Genomic DNA, 27535 nt, shown 5'->3' with positions numbered 1-27535 from the left:
GGATCAAGATCTTCCCAGCACTCTAAGATTGTATCCCACAATTGATCTGAATTTTGTGGCATAAAATTTCTTTTATATATTTTTTTAACAATTATGCCCCAAATGTTTTCAATTGGATTTATATCTGAACTGTGCACAGGCCATGGCAATACTTCCAGGTTTTGCGTTTGAAACCAATTCCTTACGGCATGGGCAGTGTGGACTGAACAATTATCTTGTTGATATATAAAAGTATTATTAGGATACAATTGCTCAATAGAAGGGAGCATTACGTGTTCCAAAACGTTAATGTAATTGTCGGCAGTAAATCTTCCCTCTAATCGCCAACAAACAGCAGGTCCATGTATACTAATCCAACCCCATACATTTACAGAAAAACGTCCAGATTTATTATGAGAGTGAATATATCGTTCTTCAAACCTAGTATTGGCTGGACGATAAACACGGATTTGACCGTTATAGGTCGACTGAAAAGTCTTTTCATCAGTAAAAATGACGTTGTTCAAAAATTGTGGGTTGCGGTAAATATAGTTTAGTGCAAATATTACTCTTGCTTGCCGATGTTCAACAGTTACTAATGGTTTTTTAGCAGCTGGTCGGTTTTTTAATTCAGATTCATTGATCCTTCTGCTTACAGTAGGTTGGGCACCAGGAAATCCCGTATGAATCCTTGAATCCTTCGACGTCGCAAATGGATTATCTCTTAAGAATTGAACTAAAACAGCATCTTGTTGAGGAGTGGATACTTTGGAACGCCCTGAACAAACTTTTCTTTTTAATGATTGTTGTTGGACCCATCGTTGCTTAATTCTGAAGATTGTTTTCAAATTTCTATTATAGAAATTTGCTAGCGCACGAATTGACCATCCTTCTTCCATTTTCGTAATTATTTGAGCCTTTTCAATCTCACTTAAATGACGAGGCATATTAATTTTTTATTGTACGTAACGTTAAACCTTCTATCAAATTAAACGTCTTTGACGTCTATGAGTTGCATTTTTGATCACTTATGACATTTGATAACCTCCAAAAATCCCAGCCGGTTGTACACAAATAGGATGACGTTAACTTCCCTTTCTAATACTTGTACCCTTTTTTTTTTAATATAACTGTACCTACATGTGAAGATAAGTTATGCATTTAATAAATGGTAATTAATATAACTAAAGAGTTCAAAATATTTCCTAAAAAATATTTTTACGCTCTTTTCACGGCCGGTATTACCTTTTTGAAAAATTAATATATACAGGGTGAAAAATTTGAAAAAAACAACATATTTTTACATAAAAAACAGTAAAAACACAAATTCTGGTAAACTGATTCTTCCGGTTCAACACCTCGATATTGTTCATTAAAAAAAGAACCTATATACCAAACTTGGTTGAAATCTGTTATCTCGTTCAAAAGTTATCATGCTATTTGTCACATATGTATAATCGCCATTTTGAATGTCCGCCATTTTTGTAAAAGGAACAACAACTGAGATGGCCTCGTATCTAAATGTGAACCTCTATATGTGTAGTATATGTGGTCCAAATTATACGCTTCTACCATTAAATGCACAGTAATTCTTATAATATTTGTACCAATCTGACGCATATAGGTACATGTGAAGATACGGTTTGCATTTATTAAATGGTAAGTAACATAACTAAAGAGTTACAAATATTTCCTAAAAAATATTTTTACGCTCTTTTTAATGGCCATGTTAGCTTATTGAAAAATTAATACATACAGGGTAAAAGAATTGAGAAAAAAACAACATATTTTTACATAAAAACCAGGAAAAACACAACTTTTGGTAAACCTATTCTTCTGGTTCAAGACTTCGATCTTATACATCAAAAAAATAACCTATATACCAAATTTGGTTGAAATCTGAAGTCTCGTTCAAAAGTTATCTTGCTATTAGTCACATATGTATAGTCGCCATTTTGAATTCCCTCCATTTTTGTAAAAGGCAAAATCTGAGATGGCCTCCTATCTAGTTTTGAACCTTTGTGTGTGTAGTATATGTGGTCCAAATTATATGCTTCAATCATTAAATGCACAATTCTTATAATTATTTGCACGAATCTGCCGCACTAACAGAAATTAAGCTCTTTTTAAATTCTAAAAAAGTTGTGATCACTTTTCCCCGAGAAGTGCTTAACTTTTTGGTTATTTCTCGTTGAAATACTCGATTTAGCATTTGACAAATAACGTATGAAGTCTGTAGAGCTGCTGCCTGGGTCTACAGACTTCATATATATTTGCTCAGGATATTTTTTCGGTAACCTTCTTAATTTCTCAGTTATTTGCGAAGAACCGTCTAAAGATTTGTTTTTTTTTTGTTGAAAGATGAACGCAACTAACTCGAAAAATATTGACTTAGTGAAAAAACTCGATAAAACAAAAGTTACTTAGAATTAGTAAGTTTATCCACTTCCGAACTTATTTTGAACGTATATTCTTTCACAACCGAAAGAGGGTGAAAGTCACCCCAGGGCAAAAGCACACATTGGCACAATATCACTTTTTTTGCCATGTGTATGCCAAATTTTATGTTAATCGAAGCGGTTTTTTAAAATACGGAGCAAAAACCGTGAGTCAAAAACCGTGTGTTTAGTAGTTTCAATTTACTTATTTTATTAATTTTTCCATTTGAAATGAATAACATAATTATTAGATGAGTTTTATTATTATCTATACAGGGTGGTCCTTAAGTAATTGTACAAAAGGAAACAGTAGATTTTACACTCTAAAATATTACGATTTAACCCAACTTACTTTAACAAAATGTTGATATTTAGAAAGATACAGGGTGGTAAAGTTAAACTTTTTTTATTTATTATTGAATATTTCCTGACAGGTATGAGATAACAACATGAAATTTGGTACGTGGGGGTTTTTTGGGTCGAGAAAACTAAATTCCCTACAAAAATTATGTATTGCCCAGAGGGCGCCACATACGCCTTTCAGCACTAATTTATTACGTTCAATTTTTTTATCCCTCACTCTGTATAATTTTGACATTAAGAGTTTTGTTCTCCTATTAGTTTTACTTAAAAAAGGTATACTTCTTTCATCTCCCTGAACTCAACCGTTCTCGAGAAAAACGTATTTTAAATCTGCTATACACCATCATTTTTAGCGTAATCATTGTAGTTACACCCGAAAAATAACTTAAAACCATAATAATTGTGCCAGTTCTCAAATTTATGTCATTGAAACGCAAATTCCATTTGAAGAAATTTGTGATACATTTTTGAAATTTTTCATAATTTTATGATTTTAAGGTATTTTTCGGGTGTAACTACAATGATATTTTGCTAAAAATGATGGTGTATCGCAGATTTAAAATGCGTTTATCTCGAAAACGGTCGAGTTTAGTGAGATGAAAGAAGTATACCTTTTTTAAGTAAAACTAATAGGAGAATAAAAATTTTAACGTCAAAATTATACAGAGTGTGGGATAAAAAAACTGAACGTAATAAATGAGTGTTGAAAGGCGTATGTGGCGCCCTCTGGGCAATACGTAATTTTTGGTAGGGAATTTAGTTTTCTCGACCCAAAAAATCTCTACATACTAAATTTCATGTTGTTATCTCATACCTGTCAAGAAATATTCAATAATAAATAAAAAAAAGTTTAAATTTACCAACCTGTATCTTTCTTAATATTAACACTTTATTAAAGTAAGTTGGGTTAAATCGTAATATTTTAGACTGTAAAATCTACTGTTTCTTTTTGTACAATTACTTAAGGACCACCCTGAATAGTAAAAGAATAAGAATCTAATGTACTTACTATGAGTTCATAAAAATGAACATAAATGATTAAGTTTCTCTTGCGTGTGTAATATCCGGTGCCGCCCAAAATCCCGACAGACAAAATCCCGACAGCCAAAATCCCGACGGCCAAAACACCGACACGCCTGAATCCCGACACGCCAGAATCCCGACAGGCCAAAATCCCGACATGAAACAATCCTCGCATAAGTAAAAATCCGACCACTACATTTTGAATATTTATTGTTTCCTTTTCAAAATATAAAAAACAGATGGCCATAAACAAAAAACAAGAAATAAATGTAATTATACAGGGTGTTTCATTAATAATTGTCCATATAGTAACTGGAGAAACCTTAGCACAAAATACGAAGATTTAACCTAAAACACTAAAATAGAATGTGGTTGCTTACTGAGTTACAGGGTGTTTTATCTAAAAATTTAAAAATTATTTTTCCTCAGCATTTTCAAACTATTTGACGTATCCTTCTCATACTTGGCAGGTGGTATAGGTACTCTACAAACTACTAAATTATGTTAAACAAACGTTTCTGGCTATTACCAGAGGCGTACGACGGGGGAAAGTGAATGGTTGACCCTTTCCAAATTCTACGCCACTGGCGAAATTGCTATTTTAGTTAAATTTTAGGATTCTCCAATACTTTCTATGAAAATAATATACTCTTCATTCGTAACGATAAAGGCATTAGTTTCCGAGATCTTTGAAGTTAAAAATGAAACGGCACGGTTATTTTAATTAATGTAATCGCTTCATTTTTAATTTCAAATATCTCGAAAACTAATCATTTTATCGTTACGAATAAGGAGTATATTATTTACATAAAAGTATTGCAAAATCAAAAAATTACACTAAAATAGCAATTTCGTCAGTGGCGTAGAATTTGATAGGATATAGGATAATTTGAAGTATGATAAGGATATGCCAAATAGTTTTAAAGTACTGGGTACAAATAATTTTTAAATTTTAATCATATGAATTATATCATAAATTAATCAAAATAACTGTGCCGTATCATATTTAACTTCAAATATCTCGAAAACTAATGACTATCGTTACCAATGAATAGTATATTATTTACGTCAAAAGTATTGGAGAATCTAAAAATAGCACTAAAATCGTAATTCCTCCAGTGGCGTAGAATTTGAGAAGGGTCAACCATTCACCATCCCTTGTCGTACGCCTCTGGTAGTAGCTAGAAACATTTGTTTATCATAATTTAGTAGGGTGTCTAGTAGTCGCACTTTTTGACAAGTATGAATAGGATACGTCGAATAGTTTTAAAATTATAAGCAAAAATAGTTTTTAAATTTTTAGATAAAACACCCTGTAACTCAGTAAGGAACCACATTTTATTTAAGTGTTTTAGGTTAAATCTTCGTATTTTGTGCTAAGGTTTCTCCAGTTACTATATGGACAATTATTAATGAAACACCCTGTATATTAAAAACAAACTTATCAAACCTGTCGGGATTCTGGCCTGTCGGTATTTTGGCCTGTCGGGATTCTGGCGTGTCGGGATTTTGGCCGTCGGGATGGTGGCTGTCGGGATTTTGGCTGTCGGGATTTTGTCTGTCGGGATTTTGGGGTAGACCCGTAATATCAAACCCACCGACGGACGACAAATTTACCTGCTTACGTTTCAGGTAAATTCATTCTCGGACCCAGAAATCTATTAGCGACATCTATATCTTAAAACCATAATGTTCTTCTTCTTCCTACTTTATAAATAGGCTCAATGCCTGATTTACTTCGGTTTTAAGCCTTAATTTTGACGTCGTCTGACCTTCTTTTCCTCGGTCGTCCCAACGATCTTCTTCCATTTAGCGATTTGTCTCTTGCTATTCGTACTATTTTTTTGTCATTATTTCTATGTGTTTATTCCATTCTATTTTTGTTCTTTTGGTCCACATGTTTATTTCTGCTATACCACATCTCGCTCGTATTTCCTCACTTCTTACTCTGTCTATTAGAGTATGGTTTGTTATTTTTCGTAAAACTCATTTCTGCTGTTGCCAGCAGTCTTTGTGTTTTCGCCGTATTTGCTCTTGTTTCCGCTGTGTACGTCATTATCGGTCTTATTGTTGATTTATATATCCTCATTTTCATTTCCATTGTGAGGTATTTGTTTCTCCAGATTGTGTTGAGACATCTTACTGTTTTTTTCGCCATGTTCACTTGTTTTTGTACTTCTTCTTCCACTTTTCCGTAGCCTGACAATTTTATTTCCAAGTATTCCGTTTCCATCACTTGTTTTATTATTTTGTTATTTACGACCAGCTTATATCGTCTAGGTTTCGTTGATATCACTACCGATTTAATTTTCTCTATTAAAATTATCATGTTGTATATGTTGTATTGTCTTCGAATTATTTAAGTAATCTTTGTAGGTCATTTTCGTTTTCGGCTGTTATTATGGCGTCGTCGGCGTAGCATATTATCCTTATTTCCTTTTGTCCTATTCTATATCCTCTTCTTTTTTTAACTTTCTTATGAATTCATCCATTATCATTAAAACCATGATGTGGTATATAAACACTCGTTTGGTTGCACTTCTTCCTGTATATTCAATCAACGGCTAAACTTCCATTATAATCTTTTTGATTTACATGTCATTGTAGCCTCTCTTGATAATACCTGGAAATATTAAACAACGTTGGTAGCATCCAAGTTCACAATGAAAATCCATTATATGTTGATAATAGAGCACACAAAGCTATGTTGGCATTTAATTTTTTGTTTGAATACAAATTCGCAAATGCGGTATTATTACTCTGTATTATAATATCATTCAGTTACATTACATCTTTGTTTAAAAATATACAGTGTTGAGCGCGCTAATAACCGGCAAAATAGCGCAAATGATGGAAAGCATATTAAGTTGTGAGATAAAAAGAGATAAAACTAGTAAAGGTGTTAAAATTAGCGATAGTAACATATACACTGACATTATATTGGTTGTTTCCCACCTTCAGACGTATCAGAGGGGTATGTCAACTAAAACTGTCACTGTGACAGTGGCATTTCTCAAATTCGTCCGATACCTCTAAAGGTGGGAAGCGATCAATATAATGTCAATTTTTAAGTTACTATCGCTAAATTTAACACCTTTAATAGGTTCATCCCTTTTTATCTCACAACTTATGTTTTCCATCTTTTTCGTTATTTTGCCGGTTATTAGTGCGCTCATCACTGTATTGCATATTTTAATATATTATGTAATATAATTTTATTTTATGATAATACACATTGTGCTTCATTTTGTGCTTGCAGTGCATACTTTTATTGGGCCCTTCTATCTGTCAACCAATTTATTTTCTAACGGAGTTTTCAACATTTGTTTACTTTTTTATTCCATTTACTCTATTAATTTAAGAATTTTAGTGCCATTACTTATTTGTTTTCTATACAGGGTGTAACAAAATTACAGGTCATAAATTTAGCCACATATTCTGGGACCAAAAATAGTTTGATTAAACCTAACTTACCTTAATACAAATGTTCATATAAAAAAAGTTACAACCCTTTGAAGTTACAAAATGAAAATCGATTTTTTCCAATATATCGAAAATTATAAGAGATTTTTTATTGAAAATGGACATGTGGCATTCTTATGGCAGTAGCATCTTAAGAATTGGACACCCCATAAAAATTTTATGGGGGTTTTGTTCCTTTAACCCTCCCAAACTTTTGTGTACGTTCCAATTAAATTATTATTTTAGTATCATTAGTTAAACACAATATTTTTAAAACTTTTTTGGCTCTTTTAACTTTTTCGAAAAGTCAGTTTTTATCGAGATATTTTGAATATTTTTCAAATCCACCACATATTTGTATATGGTTAAGTACGATTATGGAGACTTGGTAATATAGGTCTGGATCCCGCGTATGAAAAAAAAGTTGATTAATAGCAAGCTGAAAATTTGTTAATAGCTTAAGGGTGTCTAGTCAGATAAACTTTGATATATGGGAACACTGGAACAGGGGCAGTTTTAATTGTGGAACAGGTTAAAAATTTGGAACGGTCAGACCACGAAAACGGCACATTTATTTTGTCCGTACCCCCATAAAATTTTTATGTAAACATATTAAAAAAGACGCCTCAACTTGATAAAAACTGCCTTATCGAAAAAATACTAAGAGGCAAAAAAGTTTTAAGAATATTGAATTTAACTAATGGTACCACAATAATAATTTGATTGAGACGTACAAAAATGTTTGGGGGGATTTAAGGGAACAAAACCCCCATAAAATTTTTATGGGGTGCACAAATTTGACTATAATTTTTCTTTAAGATGTTCCTGCCATAAAAATGCCACATGTACATTTTCAATAAAAAATGTCCAATAGTTTTCGATATATTCGAAAAAATCGATTTTCATTTTGTAACTTCAAAGGGCTGTAACTTTTTTTATGTGCATATTTGTACTAAGGTAAGTTAGGTTCATTCGAACTATTTTTGGCCCCAGAATATGTGATTTAATTTATGACCTATATTTTTGTTACACCCTGTATATTTGCATCGGTTTGAGATGGAGCATTGTGTTAATAATTCGAATTTGGCAATATTTCCTAGTCATTGACTTTCGTAATAAAATTTCGTAGTGTACTGACATAAGCGAAGCCATTAGCAGACTTTTTGTCTTTATAATTTTGCTATAATGACCTTAATTTCCTCACTCCCAAAATTAAATTTTTTTTCTTTTTTTTTTCATTTTATGTATACCTCGTCTAATTTACTTACCGTTGCACGTCATCCGCGCCATAGCCTGTGACACGATACCAACACGAAATATTTAGGCGGTGGGTGTGTTCTTTTTTAGAATCAAAATGATTCTAAAGGGGAACACACCTACCGCCTAGATATTTCGTGTTGGTAGCGTGTCACAGGCTATGGCGCGGATGACGTGCAACGGTAAGGAAATTGGACGAGGTATAATTAATTAAGACTCAGCGTAATTTTAAACCTCCACCCTTCCCCCTCCTACCTTCCGCCACAGATAACGTCATGTGTTTGTTTTATTTTTTCTAATTTGCGCTGAATTATTATTTTTAATCACATAAAAGATCTGAAATGCCCCTTGGTAAGTTACGAACCACAGATTACACCACGATCTACAATTACCCACTACTGATAGCGAAGCAATATCTGGTATAAACTCTACATACAAGACCAGACTATCTTGCCATCCAAATCCGCTCACCACGGACCTGCTCAATGGGGTGGAACAAAAAATTCGAAGTCACTTTTTTATGGGGCTAGTGCGAAAAAGTTGAGTTTTGATGTAGAATTCTGTAAGAAATATTTTTTGTATTGGACCCTATCTTCAGGTTCCATATTAAATTTAAATCTTTGAAATAACAAAAAAAAAATAAAATTTTAAAAATTTATTTTTTATTAGTTCTTCGAATTTAAATATGATGCAATATACATTTTATGATTGGTAGTCCCATTTTGTGTTAAAAATGGCATAATATTTCTAGACTGCAACCTTGAAAGAATAAACTCATCTCTTGATTCGGGTTCACATATATAGATCTCTCTGGTAGATTCTGGTTCAGTAGCTGATGCTTCAGTTACTAACTTAACAGTTCTTTTCACGGATTGAGTATGATAAAGGCAGTTTCATAGGAGCAATCAGGCGGGATTTGGGGGTTGTAAGCCCCCCATTTGGATGTACTTTGAGCTCTATACGCTTAACACTACTATTCCATACCCCCGCAAGGACTATCCAATAGTTGTAACCCCCCTTAGGATTATCCTGGTTACACCCTTGGGGAGTTTAAGATCTCTATGTTGTTGTGATTCCCAGAATCAATCATATCCGTTGCATCTTCATTGAAAATATGTTTTAGCAAAGCAGGAGCCGTAACCCTGCATTCAAAAACAGAAATTTAGTCAATATAATCTGCAACACTGAAATTTAATGGTTGTAATTTGAATCTCCGGATTTTTTTCTTTCTGACTTTATCTTTCAGCACTTTACATAGTCCTTACTCCCGTATATGTTTTTGTTCATCTTTCATCATACCGAGTAATACATTTTCGGGAAGGGCAAAATAAGCGTTTTCTACTCCAGCTAGTATACAGTTTTATGTAAAAACGAACTGGTGCATACACTTTTTGTAACAAACTTCTTAACACAATTAATTGAGGGCTGGGACATTCGGTTAAAATATACAATCGAAGCAACCGATTAGCAACTGTCAGCGACATTGCGTGTGATATTTTTCCAGGTTTTATAAGGCTCAAATCATTACGACGTTTTCCCGCAGCAACTGCTTGACTTATTTGGTACAAGTACTTCTGATCGGTACTAAGGTCTGTTTCTAATAATATTGCTAGGTTATTTTCTATTGCGCCGAAATTGACGACTGCCTTCTCTTCACAGCGTTCCATAAGTTTCCCTATTGGCCCTGAAAAACCAAGCGGTCCACTGGTGCGTCCATCTAACTGTTGGATTAAATGACCTAGACCTAGAGGTAGTTCATTGCAATGAAATAATCATAGTAGCAATTGAAGTGAGGTGCCGCAGTATTCTTCCAGTTTTCTTATAACGTCTACTTGAGGGAGGATGTTCACTACCGTACCATTGCATCTATCTGCGCTTAAATTCGATATATTAATATTATTTTTCAGGATAAATGTCTTTAGGCTATTCGATATGTTTGCTGCTGATCCTGATAAAGGAGACACATGCCCTACATATCGAGAGCCTGGTTCTTCAATAGTTGTTACATGCTCTTCTGTAACTATTTTTTGATAAAACTTATTACCTTTTTCTGTTGCAAGACAGTCTTGTCCTTACGGCCATCAAAAAATATACTTCTGATTGACAGTCCTTCCTTCTGCTCCTGGGATTAACATCTATGAGATGCACGCTGTCGTCTTATTTTCATCCTATTGATTACTTTCGATTTATCATTTATGTAACTGCCATATCTTTTAAGACCGTTGATGCAATAATTGCAGCTGAACGATCGGAGATACCGGTTCTGTCGCACGCCGAAGCTAAACTTGGCAAGCAAATCCGCATTTGTGACGTAGATGGTTGGACTGTAATTGTTGACAAAAGAGTAAAGGATTCTTCTTCATTGTCATCTGCATCAAAAGAATTTGAGTCAGACAAGCTGCTACTTATGGAACGATTAGAGAAATCAACGGTAGATGCTTTGAGGATAATATTATATTTTTGAGAACTTGCCTTTGTCTTCATGGTTCTTTTCATTTTCTTCGTAATTGGAGCAGATACTGCAATATCCACTGGTTGACTTAACGTTGAACTTTGTATTCAATGGTATTATGGAATCTGCAAACATCACTTAATTTCAATATAATTTTGAATGAAATGTTTTCAATCCTAAAGACGACTTTTGATCACAAAATATTTTTTTGGTTTTTTGTTTTTTCAAATCCAATATGGAACCTCAAGATTTCTTTTTATTTCAAAATGCTCTCGCACCGATTGTTTTCATCACCTGACACAACTTTTAAACGATAGCCACAATAATTTTTACTTACTTTTATTTTTTTGACTTGTTTCTTGGACTCCTAATAATCATATTTATTGCCTGTGCTGTCTACTATACTGAATTTTATCTATTATATTCCAAGTAGTTGTTACGTTGTATTTTAAAATAATTATAATCTTATATGTCTTACAGGTTGCTCGCCACTGGGCGACTTCCCTCTATGTAATTTTACAATAATTATACATATTATTGCTTCTTGTTTGTGATGAGACAGATTGCACTAAATATTAAGAAAGAAATAAAAAAATAAAGCGTAAAAAATTTAAAAAAAAAATGCTAGTTCTAATGGCATTTTGCCTATCTTAAGGGAGGGGGGTAAAATTTGTAAGGAGGAAATAAATGAACGTAGGCTTCTTAACTAATCCTAAGAGGTGACGTTATAGTCATAGATGAAATTACAGAGCCATTGTGGCCGATAAATGCGGCATTATGGTAAGTGATATATTTTTGATATAGTGATAAAATACCTATTGAATGATATTAATTTTATTTGAGTTTAAACTGATTTTGATGAGTAAATTAAGTAAATACTTTTTTTATCATTTTATTAGGTGCAAATTTACAATCTACTCTAATTACAACACAGAGTATTTAGCAAATAGTAGCAAACAGTTTTGAATCGTCGCGTCGCATGCTTTGGACACCATCCTCGGTGTGGTCCTCGGTGCAACAGTATGACTTGAATTGTCCGTATGTCTGACAGCGAGTGCATTGCGCAATGGTGTTCTTGTGTTTCGCAGCTTCTACTCTAATTCTGGCATTTTATATAAATTCCAGAGTAAGAACTTTATTATTGTTGTTTTTTGGTTCCAAATCGACGAAAAATAACGGTAGGGGCTCTTTTGTTACTCTGTGCCGGATGTTTAAAACTTTCCTGTGTGGCCTTGTTTTAATAATTTAGCTTTTATTTCCTCTAAGGGAATAGAATGGAGAACACCTCGACTCTATATGCTCTATCTTGTATGAGTTAATAGCTATGGTTTACTATTTTTTCTTCTCTCATATAATTTATTATTTTTCTATAAGAATCAGGTGATTTAGCATTTATTTTAACATTTTCAGGAAGAGTGGTAGCATAATGTTTCATCTTCAACAACTTGAGCTGTAGATTCAATCATTGCTTTGTAGTATATTACTCCATAAATATAAATAGGGGGCGGCTTGGGATCTTTCGTCTTGGTATTTGGTTGTCATCGTTTTTTTACTGGTATAGATTTGGTTTGTATCTGCGTTTTCTTCTGAGAGTGTTTGAAACCGGTTAGATGTGCTTACTGATGTACCTTTCGTAGTGATTTGTGCTATTTTTCTACGTTTTCTTTTTGATCTTGTCTCTTTTAGCTGTTGCCACGGACAAATATTTGCATCACTTTCCATGTTTTTATCATCATTTAATGAGGATGGTAGGAAATAATCTATTCCTTCTTCAAAAATTTTGGGTGAAACTCTGGCTGTGGAGGGACTGCGTTTGACTCATTTGAAGTAAGGACAATTTTGGAAATTTGATGGATTATTACATATATTACATATGTTACATGCGTACCATGGGGAAAGAGTGTGAAATTCTCATAACCATCAAAACAGAAAAATTACAATATCTAGGACATGTAATGAGAAATCAAGAACGTTACGGCCTTCTCCAACTGATTCTCCAAGGGAAGGTAAATGGTAAAAGGGGACCGGGAAGAAGACGCATTTCCTGGCTTCAAAATTTACGAAAGTTGTATAACACCACTACTACTGAACTGCTCCTCGCTGCGGTAAACAAAGTCAAGATAGCCATGATGATCGCCAACATCCAGAATGGATAAGCACTTTAAGAAGAAGATATCTATAAACAAACAGGTCACATCGCTAGTAACTGTTCAAGTTATAAAAATTATTCTTCTCAGCCTTCAGGGCCCTTGCAAATTGAACCTAACCGAGATATAACCTGCGCCGGCAGGACGGGTGACCCGTTCATTTATTTTTCTAGCGCACCGCATATTGAACCCAACCGTTGTCTCCACACAGCTGTCTCTAAGGCAAGTAGAGACGGGCAAAATCAATGCGGACTTTTAACGGTTACTTTGGATATCTGTTCTCAGCGGTACTGAGTACAAATACCGATTACAAAATACTGATGTGTCTGATCTATGTACTGAATTAAGTAGGCAACTTTAAATCGATATTTCCGCACTTATAACTTGTAACGTTTTAAATATCCAACAACTCCCTAGTACTCGTAGCGGCATGACTTTAGAAAACATTCAATTTTATCACAAGCTGGCGCATAAAAAGATATCTTACACTGAATATTTTATATTTTAATTTTGCACATAATACATAATATTTAAAATAATATCGGAGTTATTGAATAATCCCTCTGCCACTGATCGGTTATAAAATAACACTATCTACATATTTATTTTGTTTTTAAGCATAAATAAAAATGTACAATGGCGACAAGTTGAATTTGAGGGTAATACGATCTTCAGAGATATCACTCACGGTTTTAAGTAGATAACATAAATCATTTATCAACGATAATCTGTAGATTTAAGCAATTATACAAAATTTGTATACCTATAGAAAACCATCATTATTTGGGACATCCTATTTCGTGGAAATTTATTTTTTAATAACTTGTTCTTGTGAAGGCATAACTTTGATTTATTAATTTGGTAGCGCCGCTTATTTACTCTCGATTTCATAATAAAGTTAAAGTGGACTTTAATTTTAAAGTTGGTACCTTTAACTATAACAATTGCATTGTTAAAGGTACCAACTTTAAACTTAAAGTCCATCGAAACTTTATTATGAAATCGGGCGTTAGTCTATTAGTAATAAAGTTATCAGAACTTAATGTCAAAGCAATGTTCACTCGGGGTTTTGACTATACAGGGTGTCCCGAAAATATTGGTCATAAATGATACCACAGATTCTGGGGTCAAAAATAGGTTGATTGAACCTCACTTACCTATATACAATAGTGCACACAAAATAAGTTACAGCCCTTTGAAATTACAAACTGAAAATGGATTTTTTTTCATATATCGAAGACTCCTAGAGATTTTTTATTGAAAATGGACATGTGGCATCCTTATAGTAGCAACATTTAAAAAAAAATTAAAGTGAAATTTGTGCACCCCATAAAAATTTTATGGGGGTTTTGTTCCCTTAAACCTCCCCAAACTTTTGTGTACGTTCCAATCAAATTATTATTGTTGCACTATTAGATAAATACAATATTTTTAAAACTTTTCTGGCTCTTAGTACTTTTTCGATAAGCCAGTGGTTATCGAGATATTTTGAATATTGTTCGAATCCACCACATATTTGTATATGGTTAAGTACGATTATAGAGAGCTGTTAATAATCTGAAAATTTATTTATAATTTACATTATTAGGTATATTTTGACGAAGAAGCCACATCTGGATAAAAGCTGACTTATCAAGAAAAGACTAAGAGGCAAAAAAGTTTTAAAAACACTGTGTTTACCTAATCGTACCACAATAATATTTTAATTGGAACGTTCACAAACATTTGGGGGGTTTAAAGGAAAAAAAACCCATAAAATTTGTATGTAAATATATTAAAAAAGAAGCCGCATTCCGTTAAAAACTGGCTTATCTAAAAAATACTAAAAGGCAAAAAATTTTTAGAAACGTTGTGTTTAACTAATGGTACCACAATAATGAATTAATTGGAACGTACACAAAAGTTTGGGGGGGTTTAAGGGAACAATACCCCCATAAAATTTTTATGGGGTGGACAAATTTCACTATAATTTTGTTTTGAGATGTTCATGCCATAAGAATGACCCATGTCCATTTTCAGTAAAAAATCTCTAATAGTTTTCGATATATTGAAAAAAAAAATGGATTTTCATTTTGTAACTTCAAAGGGCTGTAACTTTTTTTATGAGCACATTTGTACTAAGGTAAGTTAGGTTCAATCGAACTACTTTTGACCCCAGAATGTGTGGTATAATTTATGACCAATATTTCGGGACACCCTGTATATACTAATATTTTTATTTACTTATCATTATCACAATAAATTGTAGGTACTTAGGTACCAGCCGTATGCATTTCATTTCCTATTTTCTTTCATACTTCGTGTTTCAATTTCGTCCTCATATAGTCCTCGTGGCTGCTATTATACCACGGGATGACCCTGAACGAGTTAAATTAGCTTAGAAATGCCAATCTCGCAAACAAAAACAAGTAAAATAAACAACTGGCAGTGAGTCACGCGTCCCACGACCCAAGAAAACTGTACGTCGATGACAAACTTTCCCAAGTGAGACCTGCGAGCGCAAGCACTGATCGCAGGTTAGGTCAAATTTGCGGTGTCTCGCTTCTAAGCGTGCTTAACAAAACTGTCCACACAGTTCGCCGGTGCAGGTTGTATCTCGCTTAGGATCAATTTATGTCGGGGCCATAGATTTAAGAAGGTGTTTTCATTAATCTAAGGTCGGGGCTTAGTCCCCGCTACTGTTCAAACTTTTGAGTCTTCTACCAATGCTTGTAGTCAACCAGTTGACTAAATTTCTAATAATGATCAAAATAAATATACCGAGATATGTCTACAAGTATTTGCGTGAACTTAATTTTGACTTTCCGAGTTTTTTGTCTACAACCTCGTCAATAATCCACCCCTTGGTCCATCAATACTCCATTATGTAATATTAGCCTATGCTGCTATATTAAAGCAGAAACACCTTATCTCAACAAAATGGTAGAATGGTCAACTTTATTTGGATTCCTTCCAACGTGGGCATTAGCCGAAAAAAGATGCAGATTCAAGTGAGCGTAGTGCAATGACTAAAATGACTGACTCGATACAAACAATATGTGTTAAATGACTGACTCGATGAATGGTAAAGTTCAAATCTCAGGCAAAATAGGGACAGAGTAAAAAAGTCAAAACCGTTTATAAAAGTTGTTATGAGCAAACAGTATTCAACCGCCTACGACTAGGCCATCTGAACCACCTTTTTATTCTTGTAACAAACAACAACTGTCAGACGTACTCTCATTGAATGCAGAAAATTTACAGGAACGTATTGATTTTAATATCGTGTCAAATATATCAGTTCTGCTTGAAAATAATAGATAAGGAACCAAAAATATTTAATTGACTTTTTAAAAACAATTGGGGTATTCAATAAAATCTAAAATGCTTTTGTAGAGAATGCATGTAACCTTACCATTATACTATGTGTACTAATATTCTATCACAAAATTTTTAACTTATGTATTGTTCCGTCGCTAATAACTATTAGGAGGATGCGAATTTTTCTTAAGAGCCTAGGCACAGGTATTTTAACGAGCGAATCGACACTTACTCTCCTATTCCTACTTTTTTTCTTTACACGGTAAGCTACGTGCAGAAAAATTTTCACTGGTTTACAAAAATTTTCACAAGCTTTAAAACTGTTACTGTTAGTATCTACTACACACACACTCAGTGGCGGCTGGTCAGGGTCGGCAGGGTCGGCAGTGCCGACCCACACATTTATGAACACATTATAGATTTTTTTAAATATTTAATTTAATCAGAGTTGATGATATTCGTTTCTGTGAAATAAAAAAATATCTGTGAGATAATACAAACTAAATTTTACTCATTGTTTTTAAAAGAATTCGATCGATCCGATATGTTAAGTGATCCCTGTGCGCTGTGCGTAAGAGACTTTACAAATTAATGATCCTATAGCCATGCACCCGATTGCGATAGGCCCGCTTCGGCAAGCCGTCCCCAGATTGACGATTTGCTTGTAATAAGAAGCTATCGAATATTAGCCGATAGGCAACCAATTATACATTCCCCATATTTATTTGAATGGCAAGTCCGGCAGATACCAATCTGCCGATCGGTGATCTGCAAACGGCAGCAAGGCACGTACCTAGCCACGTATTGCTAGCGCGACCGGGATGAAACTATGAAATAAGTAGTTTTACGTCGTTTAATTATTGATATTGTAGTTTTTTAAGTTTGCTGCCAGGAATTACCATTTAGGGGACAGGATGAATTGAAGCATTCGTTAAATCAAGTTCATTATAGAGAACAAATAAAATTGTTTATCAAATACGATCTAGAAGTTTCTAATTTACTTTCTGTCTCGAAGAGATTTAGCGGCGTACCTAAAACAGCACAGAATGAAAGAATCAATTAGTAGTTACATTTTGATCCTTTTAAGTAAAGTAGACGAAACTACTGATAGAGGTAACATGTCATTCACAAGTATCAATTATTGTTCTTCGATACGCGTTACGTTTAATATTTATGAGAGGTTTTTAGGTTTTCAGACGTGAGTAGAGGCCATAAGATAGAATGTATTTTTGGTGTTTTAAAGGACAGATTAAAATTTTTTGATATCAAAAATTAATTGGTAAGGCAAATTTATGACGGCGCTGCCTTGATGTCCGGTGAATTGTATGGTCTCCAGGCAAACGTTAAAACTATTACACCCCCGCTTTATTTACTCACTGTCATAAGTCATTTACCTGTTAGACGATTCAAAATTTAAAAGTTACGCCAAAGAATTTTCAAAATGTTGAATGGGTTGCATATGTGAGTTAATTTTAAATGAAATAATAGTAAAAGACATACGTACCCACAATCATTTAAGTATCATTTAAATCATTATTGTGAGTACGTCTGTCTTCCTTTACTGCAATTTTCAAAATATCTGTTAGACAAGTTCATTATCCATCATTCTTTAATCAAATAAAATAAGAAAATTAAATTTTATATGCTGATTCAAATATTTTCGGAAGGTGGGATAAGTTACAAAATATGCAAAATTTTATATACTGCAATTCATTAGGTTACGACAAACTGTTCCCGAAATTAATAAATTATTCTTCTCAAATGTGGGCAAATTCTGCCTCAAAAGAACGGGATTTTTCTTGTCTCAAAAGGGTCAAAACGTATTGTCGAAACACCATCAAACAACAAAAATGTCAAGCTTATCTCAAATATCAATAGAAAAAACTTTAAAAATCTCTCCAAAACAAAAATAAATTTTACAATAATGTTATAACCCATTTCGCTACTTCGAAACAACATAGACTATAGTTAATTTATAAACAGGTTTAGGTTCTAAATTTATAGGAAAACCAAAAAAAAATAACAAAAAAAAAATAAAAATAAACAAATACCAAAAATCTCCTATGAAATTGAAGCCTTTTAATTAGATGACATACCTATCTGAGGAGACAAAACCTTGCCGACCCTCCCTAAAGCCACGAGCCGCCACTGCACACACTACTGTCAGTATGCTTCTTTTCATGAGCATTTTTCAGTGCGTCACAAATGATAGGAAAAAAGGTAAGTCCGTGATAATATGCATTTATAACATTTATTCTAACATGACATTTTAGTTAAATCTGACAGTTGTCACATTTTATTTGCAATTTGGCATAAAAACAAATCAATTTTGTTTATTGCATTTATAAAATGGTGTTTCCTTTGATTTGTATAGTCTTATAAATTGTACAGATTATATTCGTAGATATATTATATAATTCGCAAATAATTTTATTTTCGATTATAGCGCTATCTATGGACAACTAGAATAAATGTTATAAATGTCACCGACGAAATGTAATCACCGATGTGCGCTTTTTTCTGTCGCATACAATTTAATCCGTTAGAAAGAAATCGAAAATTTGTGACGCACTGAAAGAACTTCATGAGAAAAACCATATTAAAAATGGCCTGGTCACTACATTCTGTTCGACTGAGTGCGTTGTGTGACAAAGATAGCAAATATTCGATTTGGAAAATATCACCATGAATATGGTGTTCATTTTTTTTTGAATTCTGGAAGAACTTATAAATATTTTTTTTAATTTAAACGCAGAATAAAAGATTACGTCACTACCAAGGGACAAAGTCCCTTAGAATAAACAACACGTTCCTTTTGTTGAATGAGATGTTTGAAATTAAAAATGACACTCAATTTTCTCTTCTTTTCACCACTGTAACTTATTAGAATAAACATTATAGAAGTTTTCTGAGACTTTCTACCCTCGGTAGTAAAGCAATCTTTCATTCTGCGTCTAAATTTTTTAAAAATACTTATTAGTTTTCTGAGGAGTCGAAAAAAATTAATGAAACAACATTAGAGCAGAAAGTTACGTCTATCCTCTTAAATAAAAAAAAGTTGGTTTAGGACGACCGACACTTCTAATTTTTTATTTTTTTAACAGTATTGAAGAAAATTTAATTTATTTTACATTTTCCACGTTAAAATTTACAAATCCCTGCATTCTTAATATTACTTCGAATTTGCGAACATCAAATTTAAATGTACATTTGCCGTAGATGATATAATCACAGTAGGATCCCATTCAATTTATGCACTTGTACCCACCTAAACTGATGGGCTATAGCGAGAAGTGGGACGTGTGGTGAGTGGTAATTGAGTCTAGGAAAACTCATTGGGATAAGAGAGGTGCACGGGAGATTGTTTCTAATGTCTCGCACCCGTGACGTTTGCTCATGTCGAAATAGAATAAAAATAATTAAATATTACCTATTACTTATTGGGACCGTCTAAGTTGGGAAGAGCGACACCTAGTGTCATAAATTAGCAACATTGTTAGTACTTTTAATTATATTGGCCAATTATGTTAGTCATGGTTACCGGATAATGGACCGTGATAGTGTGACGTCAAAACGTCAAAATTTTTCCAAACACGCTGTGTCTAGGGTATACGCTAACGTGTACGCAAATAAAAAAGTTAGGTAGAATGGGTAGAATTAAAGGTCATAACAAATATTTTTCTATCAAACAAACACTAAACATATCAAAATAGCGTGTATCAAAATATACAGTCACTGCCCACGCTAAATAGTCACTAGCTTGATGAAGTTTACCTTCTTTATTTGCGTACATTTTAGCGTGTACCTAGACACAACGTGTTTGGAAAACTTTTTTTGACGTTTTGACGTCACGACTATCGCGGTCTATTGTTAAAGCCATCGCCCAAAAAAAGAATAAGAAGAAAAAGTAAGATTAAGGTTATGTTATTAAAGGGTAAATATTGTATGTAGTAAATAAAATTAGTTATTAAAATGCAGTATTACAAGCAAAATACAATTAATTAAATTCACTTTAGTAATTGCATATCATATCAATATTGTGGAGCAATGTTAATGTCCGATTTCATAATGACAACCTAAATAACATTTTAACTAGGGTTCATTTTAAACTAAAGTGCATAACTGTATTTTTTGTCAATCCAATCCTTTCAAATAAACAAATAATCCATCACCATATTGGTTTGAATAATAAATTGTTTCCCTGTAAAATTTTGGGGGGTCATCAGAAGAATCTGACCTTGAAGAAATATTCAGCATTTTTTTAAATTTCAAAAAAATTAAATTTAAAAATTGAAATTGATTTTGAGGTTAAAGTGTTAAGTAAAAGTGAATTTTAAGTGAGGGTTATCAGGGCCCCCGCTACCATATGTGCAAAGTGTGCAATGCACACGGGCGCCATCCTTTAGGGGCGCCAAAGTAGAGGGTCAAAAATTGCAAAAATATTTACAAAAAAGCAAAAAAGCAAAAATTTATTTTAAAACAAAAGTTGAGGAATTAAATACCTCAGTTTTACTTTGTTTGGATGGCATATGGCATTATTAGTCTCTCTATAGATATAAAATAAAAAATCCGGCTATAAAAATACCAAACACCCATTCTGTAGATAACAAATACCTAATTATACCCTGATTTCGTGGAAAAATTCCAGACATAGTGCAATAGTGTGTGGGCGGTAATTCTATCTCATCGATAAGCGAACGATTATGTGGCGCTCAAATGATAATTCGACAAGATTTAAAAATTGCATACCTATCAAATAACTAATTAGACCGAGCTGTATCGTCGCCGCCGCCCCCGTTAGCGAAATTATTCCGATTCGATTTGTGCACAAACTTACTCAAAAAGAGGTCCTTATAACAAATCCACAGGGTGCCAGGCGTTGCCGTGGTTGAAAAATTGTTAAAACGAATTCACAAAAATAATGTTTTCATTTCGACCAATTTTTTTTAGGTCACTTGGGTCATTCTGAGTAAAAAAGGTATCTTGTCATTTTTCACTAAAATTGATTGTTGTCGAGTTATACGCGATTTAACATTTAAAAAATACGAAAATCGCCATTTTCAAGGCTTAATAACTCGATTAAAAATTATAATTATGAAAGTCAAAAAGTGAATTATAAAGTCAAATCAAAGTTTAAAACCCCTCCATAAAGATCCTAAAGGAATTTTTGTCATTATTTTATTAAAAAGCTGTCGTTTTTAATTATTAACAATTAGCGCTATAGTCCAGGATGTATCGTTGCCCACGTTAACGAAATTATTTCGGTTAGATTTTTTTGCAAAAACTTACACAAAAAGACGTTCTTATAACAAATTCTGAGGGTACCAGGCGGTACCTTGGTCGAAAAATTGTTTAAACAGTTTTTTTTAACAAATTCACAAAAATAATTTTTTCACTTTGAACAATTTTTTTTAGATAATTTGGGTCATTCTGAACAAAAAAATCTCCTGTGATTTTTCTCTAAAATTGATTGTTGTTGAGTTATATGGCCATTTTCGCATTTTTCAAATCTTAAATCGCTTATAACTCGACAACAATCAATTTTAGAGAAAAATGACAAGAGACCTTTTTTACTAAAAATGACCCAATAGACCTGGATCCCGCGTACCAAAAAAAGTTGATTAAAGCTAAAAATTTGTTAATAGTTTAACGGCGTCTAGTCGGATAAACTTTGATGTATGGGAACACTGGAGCAAGGAAAGTTTAAAATGTGGAACAGGTTAAAAATTTGAAACGTCAGACTACGAAAACATCACATGTATTTTGTCGGACAGAACTTCCAATTGATTTGTTACCCATTCATTAAATTCTCATGCAAAAAATCAGACTGGTATTTATCACCGACTGGGCATTTTAATAAGTCCGACACGTAGAACATGTTAAATGACAGGAATTATGTTGGTGATAAATTAATAGCAGTCTGATTTTTGCATGAGAGTTTAATGAAAAGGCAACAAATCAATTGGAAGTTTTGTCCGACAAAATACATGGGACGTTTTCATAGTTTGACGTTCCAAATTTTGAACCTGTTCCAAAATTAAAACATCCCCTGTTCCAGTGTTCCCTTACATCAAAGTTTGTCCGACCGTTAAGCTATTAACAAATTTTCAGCTTGCTATTAATTAATTTTTTTGGTATGCGAGATCCAGACCTACAAGTTGTTCGAAATAAAAAAAATGAATTTGTTTAAAAAAATTGTTTAAACAATTTTTCGACCACAGGACCACCTGTGCCACCCTGTGGCTATGTTATAAAGGACCTCTTTTTGAGTAAGTTTGTGCAAAAAATCGAATCGGAATAATTTCGCTAACAGGGGCGACGATAAAGTCCCGTCTAAATGAACAAAATTTGAAAATCGCGGTACTCTGGGTTCGTCATCCACAAAAAGGTGGGATGTTGTGGGTGGGGTGAGAAAAAATGTTTTTGGGTTAAATTTAAACCCTCTAAGTGCGACAAGATGGTTCAGCAGAATTTATTCAATAAAGCCCCTTAAAACTTATTCAATTAAGGTTTGCTATGGTGTTATTTGTACCTATTTTGCTTTATTTAAAGCACCTACCTACATACCTACCTTCAAAAAAATAAATAAAAAAACATTATCAAAATGCATTAAGAGGCGCCAAAATCCTTTTTTGGACACAGGTGCCAGTAGTTCTTACGGGGGCCCTGAGGGTTATGGTATAATGAAACTGAAATTTACATTTAAAAGTGAAATTTTATTTAATGTTCACTTCAAATTAATTATAAAATCGGACGCAAGAATGCATAATTTAGGTTATGTTCTTAATTCTGCTTTATTATGATCGAAATTCACTTTTCTCTTTGTATTAATTAGTGCTTAGAAATTATTGGAAACGAAGAGAACTTAAATGAGTAATTTTTAATTGTATTTTTACAATTTATAACACAGCATTTCCGAAATCCCATTTTCTTCAATGAGAGTAGGTATGAAATATGTCAATATGACAATTTCAATTGACAAGATTAATTATTTAATAAATATGCTAAGAAAGTTCCAAGATTTCTCCGCTACTCGTGCACGATCGTTTCTCGTATCCCCTCTAAGTACTTGCACACAGCGAATACGAGTAAACTGCTCGGATCTGAGATTTCTGGTTTCAGTTACTGTATAGTTAGATTAAAATATTTATAGAGTGATACATTTTACATATGAATGCTTGAGTGACAATAATTGTTGGGTGTACGACAGTGTACGTGCACATGTAGGTACACTTATGGAGAAACGGCCAATGACCATTTAATAATCCAACCAAATTTTACTCTTTTGTATTTTGTTTTATACATTCATTATACTATACAGTCATATTATTGCTGTTACAGGTTTAACTCAAAACACTTGTGATATGCACGACTACAAACATGTTACCGCAATGGCTGACTACGCCCTTCGATTAAAGGAACTACTCGAGGAGGTAAACGAACATTCTTTCAACCACTTTAGAATTAGAATCGGTATTAACGTTGGACCAGTGGTCGCTGGAGTAATAGGAGCTCGCAAACCGCAGTATGATATTTGGGGAAATGCCGTCAATGTTGCCAGTAGGATGGATAGCACCGGAATTCCAGATAAAATACAGGTAAATTTATTCAAGAATAGGTGCCACTATAGTATATGGTATGTGGTATATACTAGTCTAAGAGCTAGTGAACCCTCCGACTAACGGTCGTCCTGTAAGGCTAGAAATTTGTCTAGTGATAATTCGTAGCACACCAAGGCTAAAAACCATGACCTGGCAGGCCTCAGCGGTGCACGTGTATCTACCAGGTGAATCGAAAAGTGCAAATTTAGGGGGTAAAATAAATTTTCTCCTGTAAGGTTTAAATTTAAGTATGTGTTTGAGTAAGTCATTTAGAAGAAATGTGTACAATGACAGGCGATTCTGAAGAGCATAAGACCTTGCCAGGCGAGGGGAAAGATTAGGGGTTTTTCCTAAAATTATTCTTTTTTCATCGAACAATTTTTTTTTAGGTTTTTTGAATCATTCCAAACAGAAAAGGTCTTCAGTGATTTTTCTCTTAAGTTAATAGTTTTTTTATATATAAGCGATTGAAAATTTTGAAAATTTTGAAAATTGCGAAATCGGCCATTTTCAACCCTAAATCGGGCATTTATCTAAAAATTTCAATGTTGCCAAGGTACGTAGATATTCTTTAAACATTGATTGATAAAATCCAATCCATTGAAAAAAGCAAGCACTTGCTTTCACGCCTTCCTCCCTACATGTAAACACCAAAATGTTGAATTATTAATTGTTTCGTCTATGTATTCGTAAAATTGTTTGTCCTAAATGTTAATTTAAGTAATTTTGACTACTCCGGCACACACGGAAAATAATACACTTGATTGTGTGAGTTATTATGCCTTCACTGTACACTAAATCCAATGTTGGTTTTTTTTCACTTGGCGTTCTTCATGGAACTTTTTATATCGAGGCTAACAAGCTCATCCAACAACTGGCCTGATGATGTTTAAGAAATTAAACGAAATATTGCTAGCTCGTTGAAAAGAGTACACTTTGGCTTTCATATCCAGCTGCACACCCTTATATATATATATATATATATATATATATATATATATATATATATATATATATATATATATATAAAAACAAACAAATGAAATAGAGAATGCGGAAAAATCCCCTTACGAACAATTCACACATCCACTACTTCGGGCTGGGAAAAATTTTTTGAATAGAATCGAAGATCCAAACACCAGCTCTTAGAAATGTGTTTCGCCCTCTTCAACCTCTATGGGCTCATCGGTGAAGATGAGAGGTTGAATATCTTCAGACACATTCCAATCAAAAAACAACATTCGAGACCTAGAATGTATTTTTTTTAATAAAAATTTTTCCCAGCCCGAAGTAGTGGATGTGTGAATTGTTCGTAAGGGGATTTTTCCGCATTCTCTATTTCATTTGTTTGTTTTCGTACGAGTGGTCGTCCAAACCAGTACCTGTGGATCTTTTGATCACTGAGTGTGTTTCAAAGATCTACATCTTTTGTTTTTTCATATATATATATATATATATATATATATATATATATATATATATATATATATATATATAATACTAGTGACGTCATCCATCTCGGCGTGGTGACGTAATCGATGATTTTTTTAAATAAGAGTAGGGGTTGTGTGATAGCTTATTTGAAAGGTTATTTAATTCTCTATTCAGTAATATAAACATTAACATAATTATTTATACAGGGTGTACAAAAACATTTTTTCTTCTATTAATTTGTCAAATTTAATCAAAGTTAATTTAATAAAACATTTTTTTTGTACACCCTCTATACATAAATATGTTAATGTTTACATTAGTGAATAGAGAATTAAATAACCTTTCAAATGAGTTATCACACAACCCCTACTCTCATTTAAAAAAATCATCGATTACGTCATCATGCTCAGACGAATGACGTCACTAGTTTTATATATATGCCAAAAAGTCCTAATTTAAAAATAAAAATCGACCTGTCTGAGGATTTCTCTTGAAAGTTGCCCATTCTCGAGACAATGAATTTATGCCAACTCAAACGTCCTCACTTATACTACAGTGTCGAGCCCGCTTGATTAGCAATTAAAAAACAAAGGGGTTCCCGATATTGTATTGCAAAAACTCTTTGGGATTTCATCAATCAATGTTTAAAGAATATCTACCTACCTTGGCAACTTTGAAATTTTTAGATAAATGTCCGATTTAGGGTTAAAAATGGTCGATTTCGCAATTTTCAAAATATTCAATCGGTTATAAACAAAAACTATTAACTTAAGAGAAAAATCACTAAAGACCTTTTCTGTTTGGAATGATTCAAAAAACCTAAAAAAAATTGTTCGATGCAAAAAAAATAATTTTAGGAAAAACCCCTAATCTTTCCCCTCGCCTGGCAAGGTCTTATGCTCTTCAGAATCGACTGTCATTGTACACATTTCTTCTAAATGACTTACTCAAACACATACTTAAATTTAAACCTTACTGGAGAAAGTTTATTTTACCCCCTAAATTTGCACTTTTCGATTTACCTGGTAGAGGTTACACGTGCACCGCTGAGGCCTGCCAGGTCATGGTTTTTAGCCTTGGTGTGCTATGAATTATCACTAGAAAAATTTCTAGCCTTACAGAACGACCGTTAGTCGGAGGGTTCACTAGCTCTTGGACTATACGGTCGCGTTTATGCTATAGCTTGTGAACTACTGAGGGATGCGGTCTACCTGTGCGGCTAAACAATACCGTAATCTTTTCTCAGAAGGCTTTGCATACAGTAATAAAAAGCAGCAAACCATTTGTTAGCAAAATGTTTATTGCTATGCAGTATAATAAACATTTTCAGGGATATGTAATAAACTTATTTCTTTGTTATTATATAAATAACACTAGAATCTTCTTCGTTAGGGTGCCTGCATGGCGTTTTCAAGCTAAAATCAATAACTAACTTACTCTATTAATATGCATACATTTGTTCTTTAACAATAATTGGTCTGTATCGTTTTGTAAATACACACACCGGCAAAATTAGCCGAACACCTTAAAAATGGGACATGTTTGATGTCTCGAATTTCCTAAACCTGTTGTCCGATTTGAGTGATTCTTTTAGTAGGTTATAACCTTATTAGTTAAGAATATCGGTGTAATAATATTGTTGCTAGACATGTACATGTCATTTTATACCGGGTGTTACAATCATTCTGTGTTTTTTTCTTAAAGTTCGGAACACCCTGTGGAATATTCTAGTATATACAATATTTTAAAATTAAAACTCGATTGTAGACTTAGGCTTTCTTAACATTTTCTTTTTTGATTCATTTGCTTATGTTGGAAAATAAAAAAGTTGTGTGCTTTAACAACTAGCCATGTTTTTTATCAATAAATCCTCATAGTAGGGGAGAAAAGAATGCTAAATTTGTAGCTTGCAAATATGTCTCCTATTTAGGATTTTAAAGTAACCCCCCAGCCCACCTCTGTCGGGGTCGTGTTTGGTGCCATTCGGTAGATTTTTGAAAAATATTGAATAGGTGTATTTTGCAGTTTTACGATCTGATGTTCATTTCGCGAAATATCGCAGGGTTCGTATTTAAAATT

The 27535-nt window shown here is 33.3% G+C and overlaps 1 protein-coding gene across 9 annotated transcripts in view; it reads left to right on the top strand.

Annotated features, from left to right (window-relative positions):
• The window catches only part of LOC114330194 (adenylate cyclase type 5), a 1795244-nt gene that overhangs the window by 1736961 nt on the left and 30748 nt on the right, over positions 1-27535 (top strand). For all 9 annotated transcript variants that reach the window (XM_050641848.1, XM_050641851.1, XM_050641852.1 and 6 more), the window contains one exon: positions 23763-24019. In XM_050641848.1, coding sequence (XP_050497805.1) covers positions 23763-24019 — 257 coding nt within the window. The remainder of the gene's footprint in view (positions 1-23762; positions 24020-27535) is intronic.

The sequence above is a fragment of the Diabrotica virgifera genome, chromosome 1 (assembly GCF_917563875.1).
Source record: "Diabrotica virgifera virgifera chromosome 1, PGI_DIABVI_V3a".
Lineage (NCBI taxonomy): Eukaryota > Metazoa > Arthropoda > Insecta > Coleoptera > Chrysomelidae > Diabrotica > Diabrotica virgifera.
This window is presented reverse-complemented; position numbering and strand designations above follow the sequence as displayed.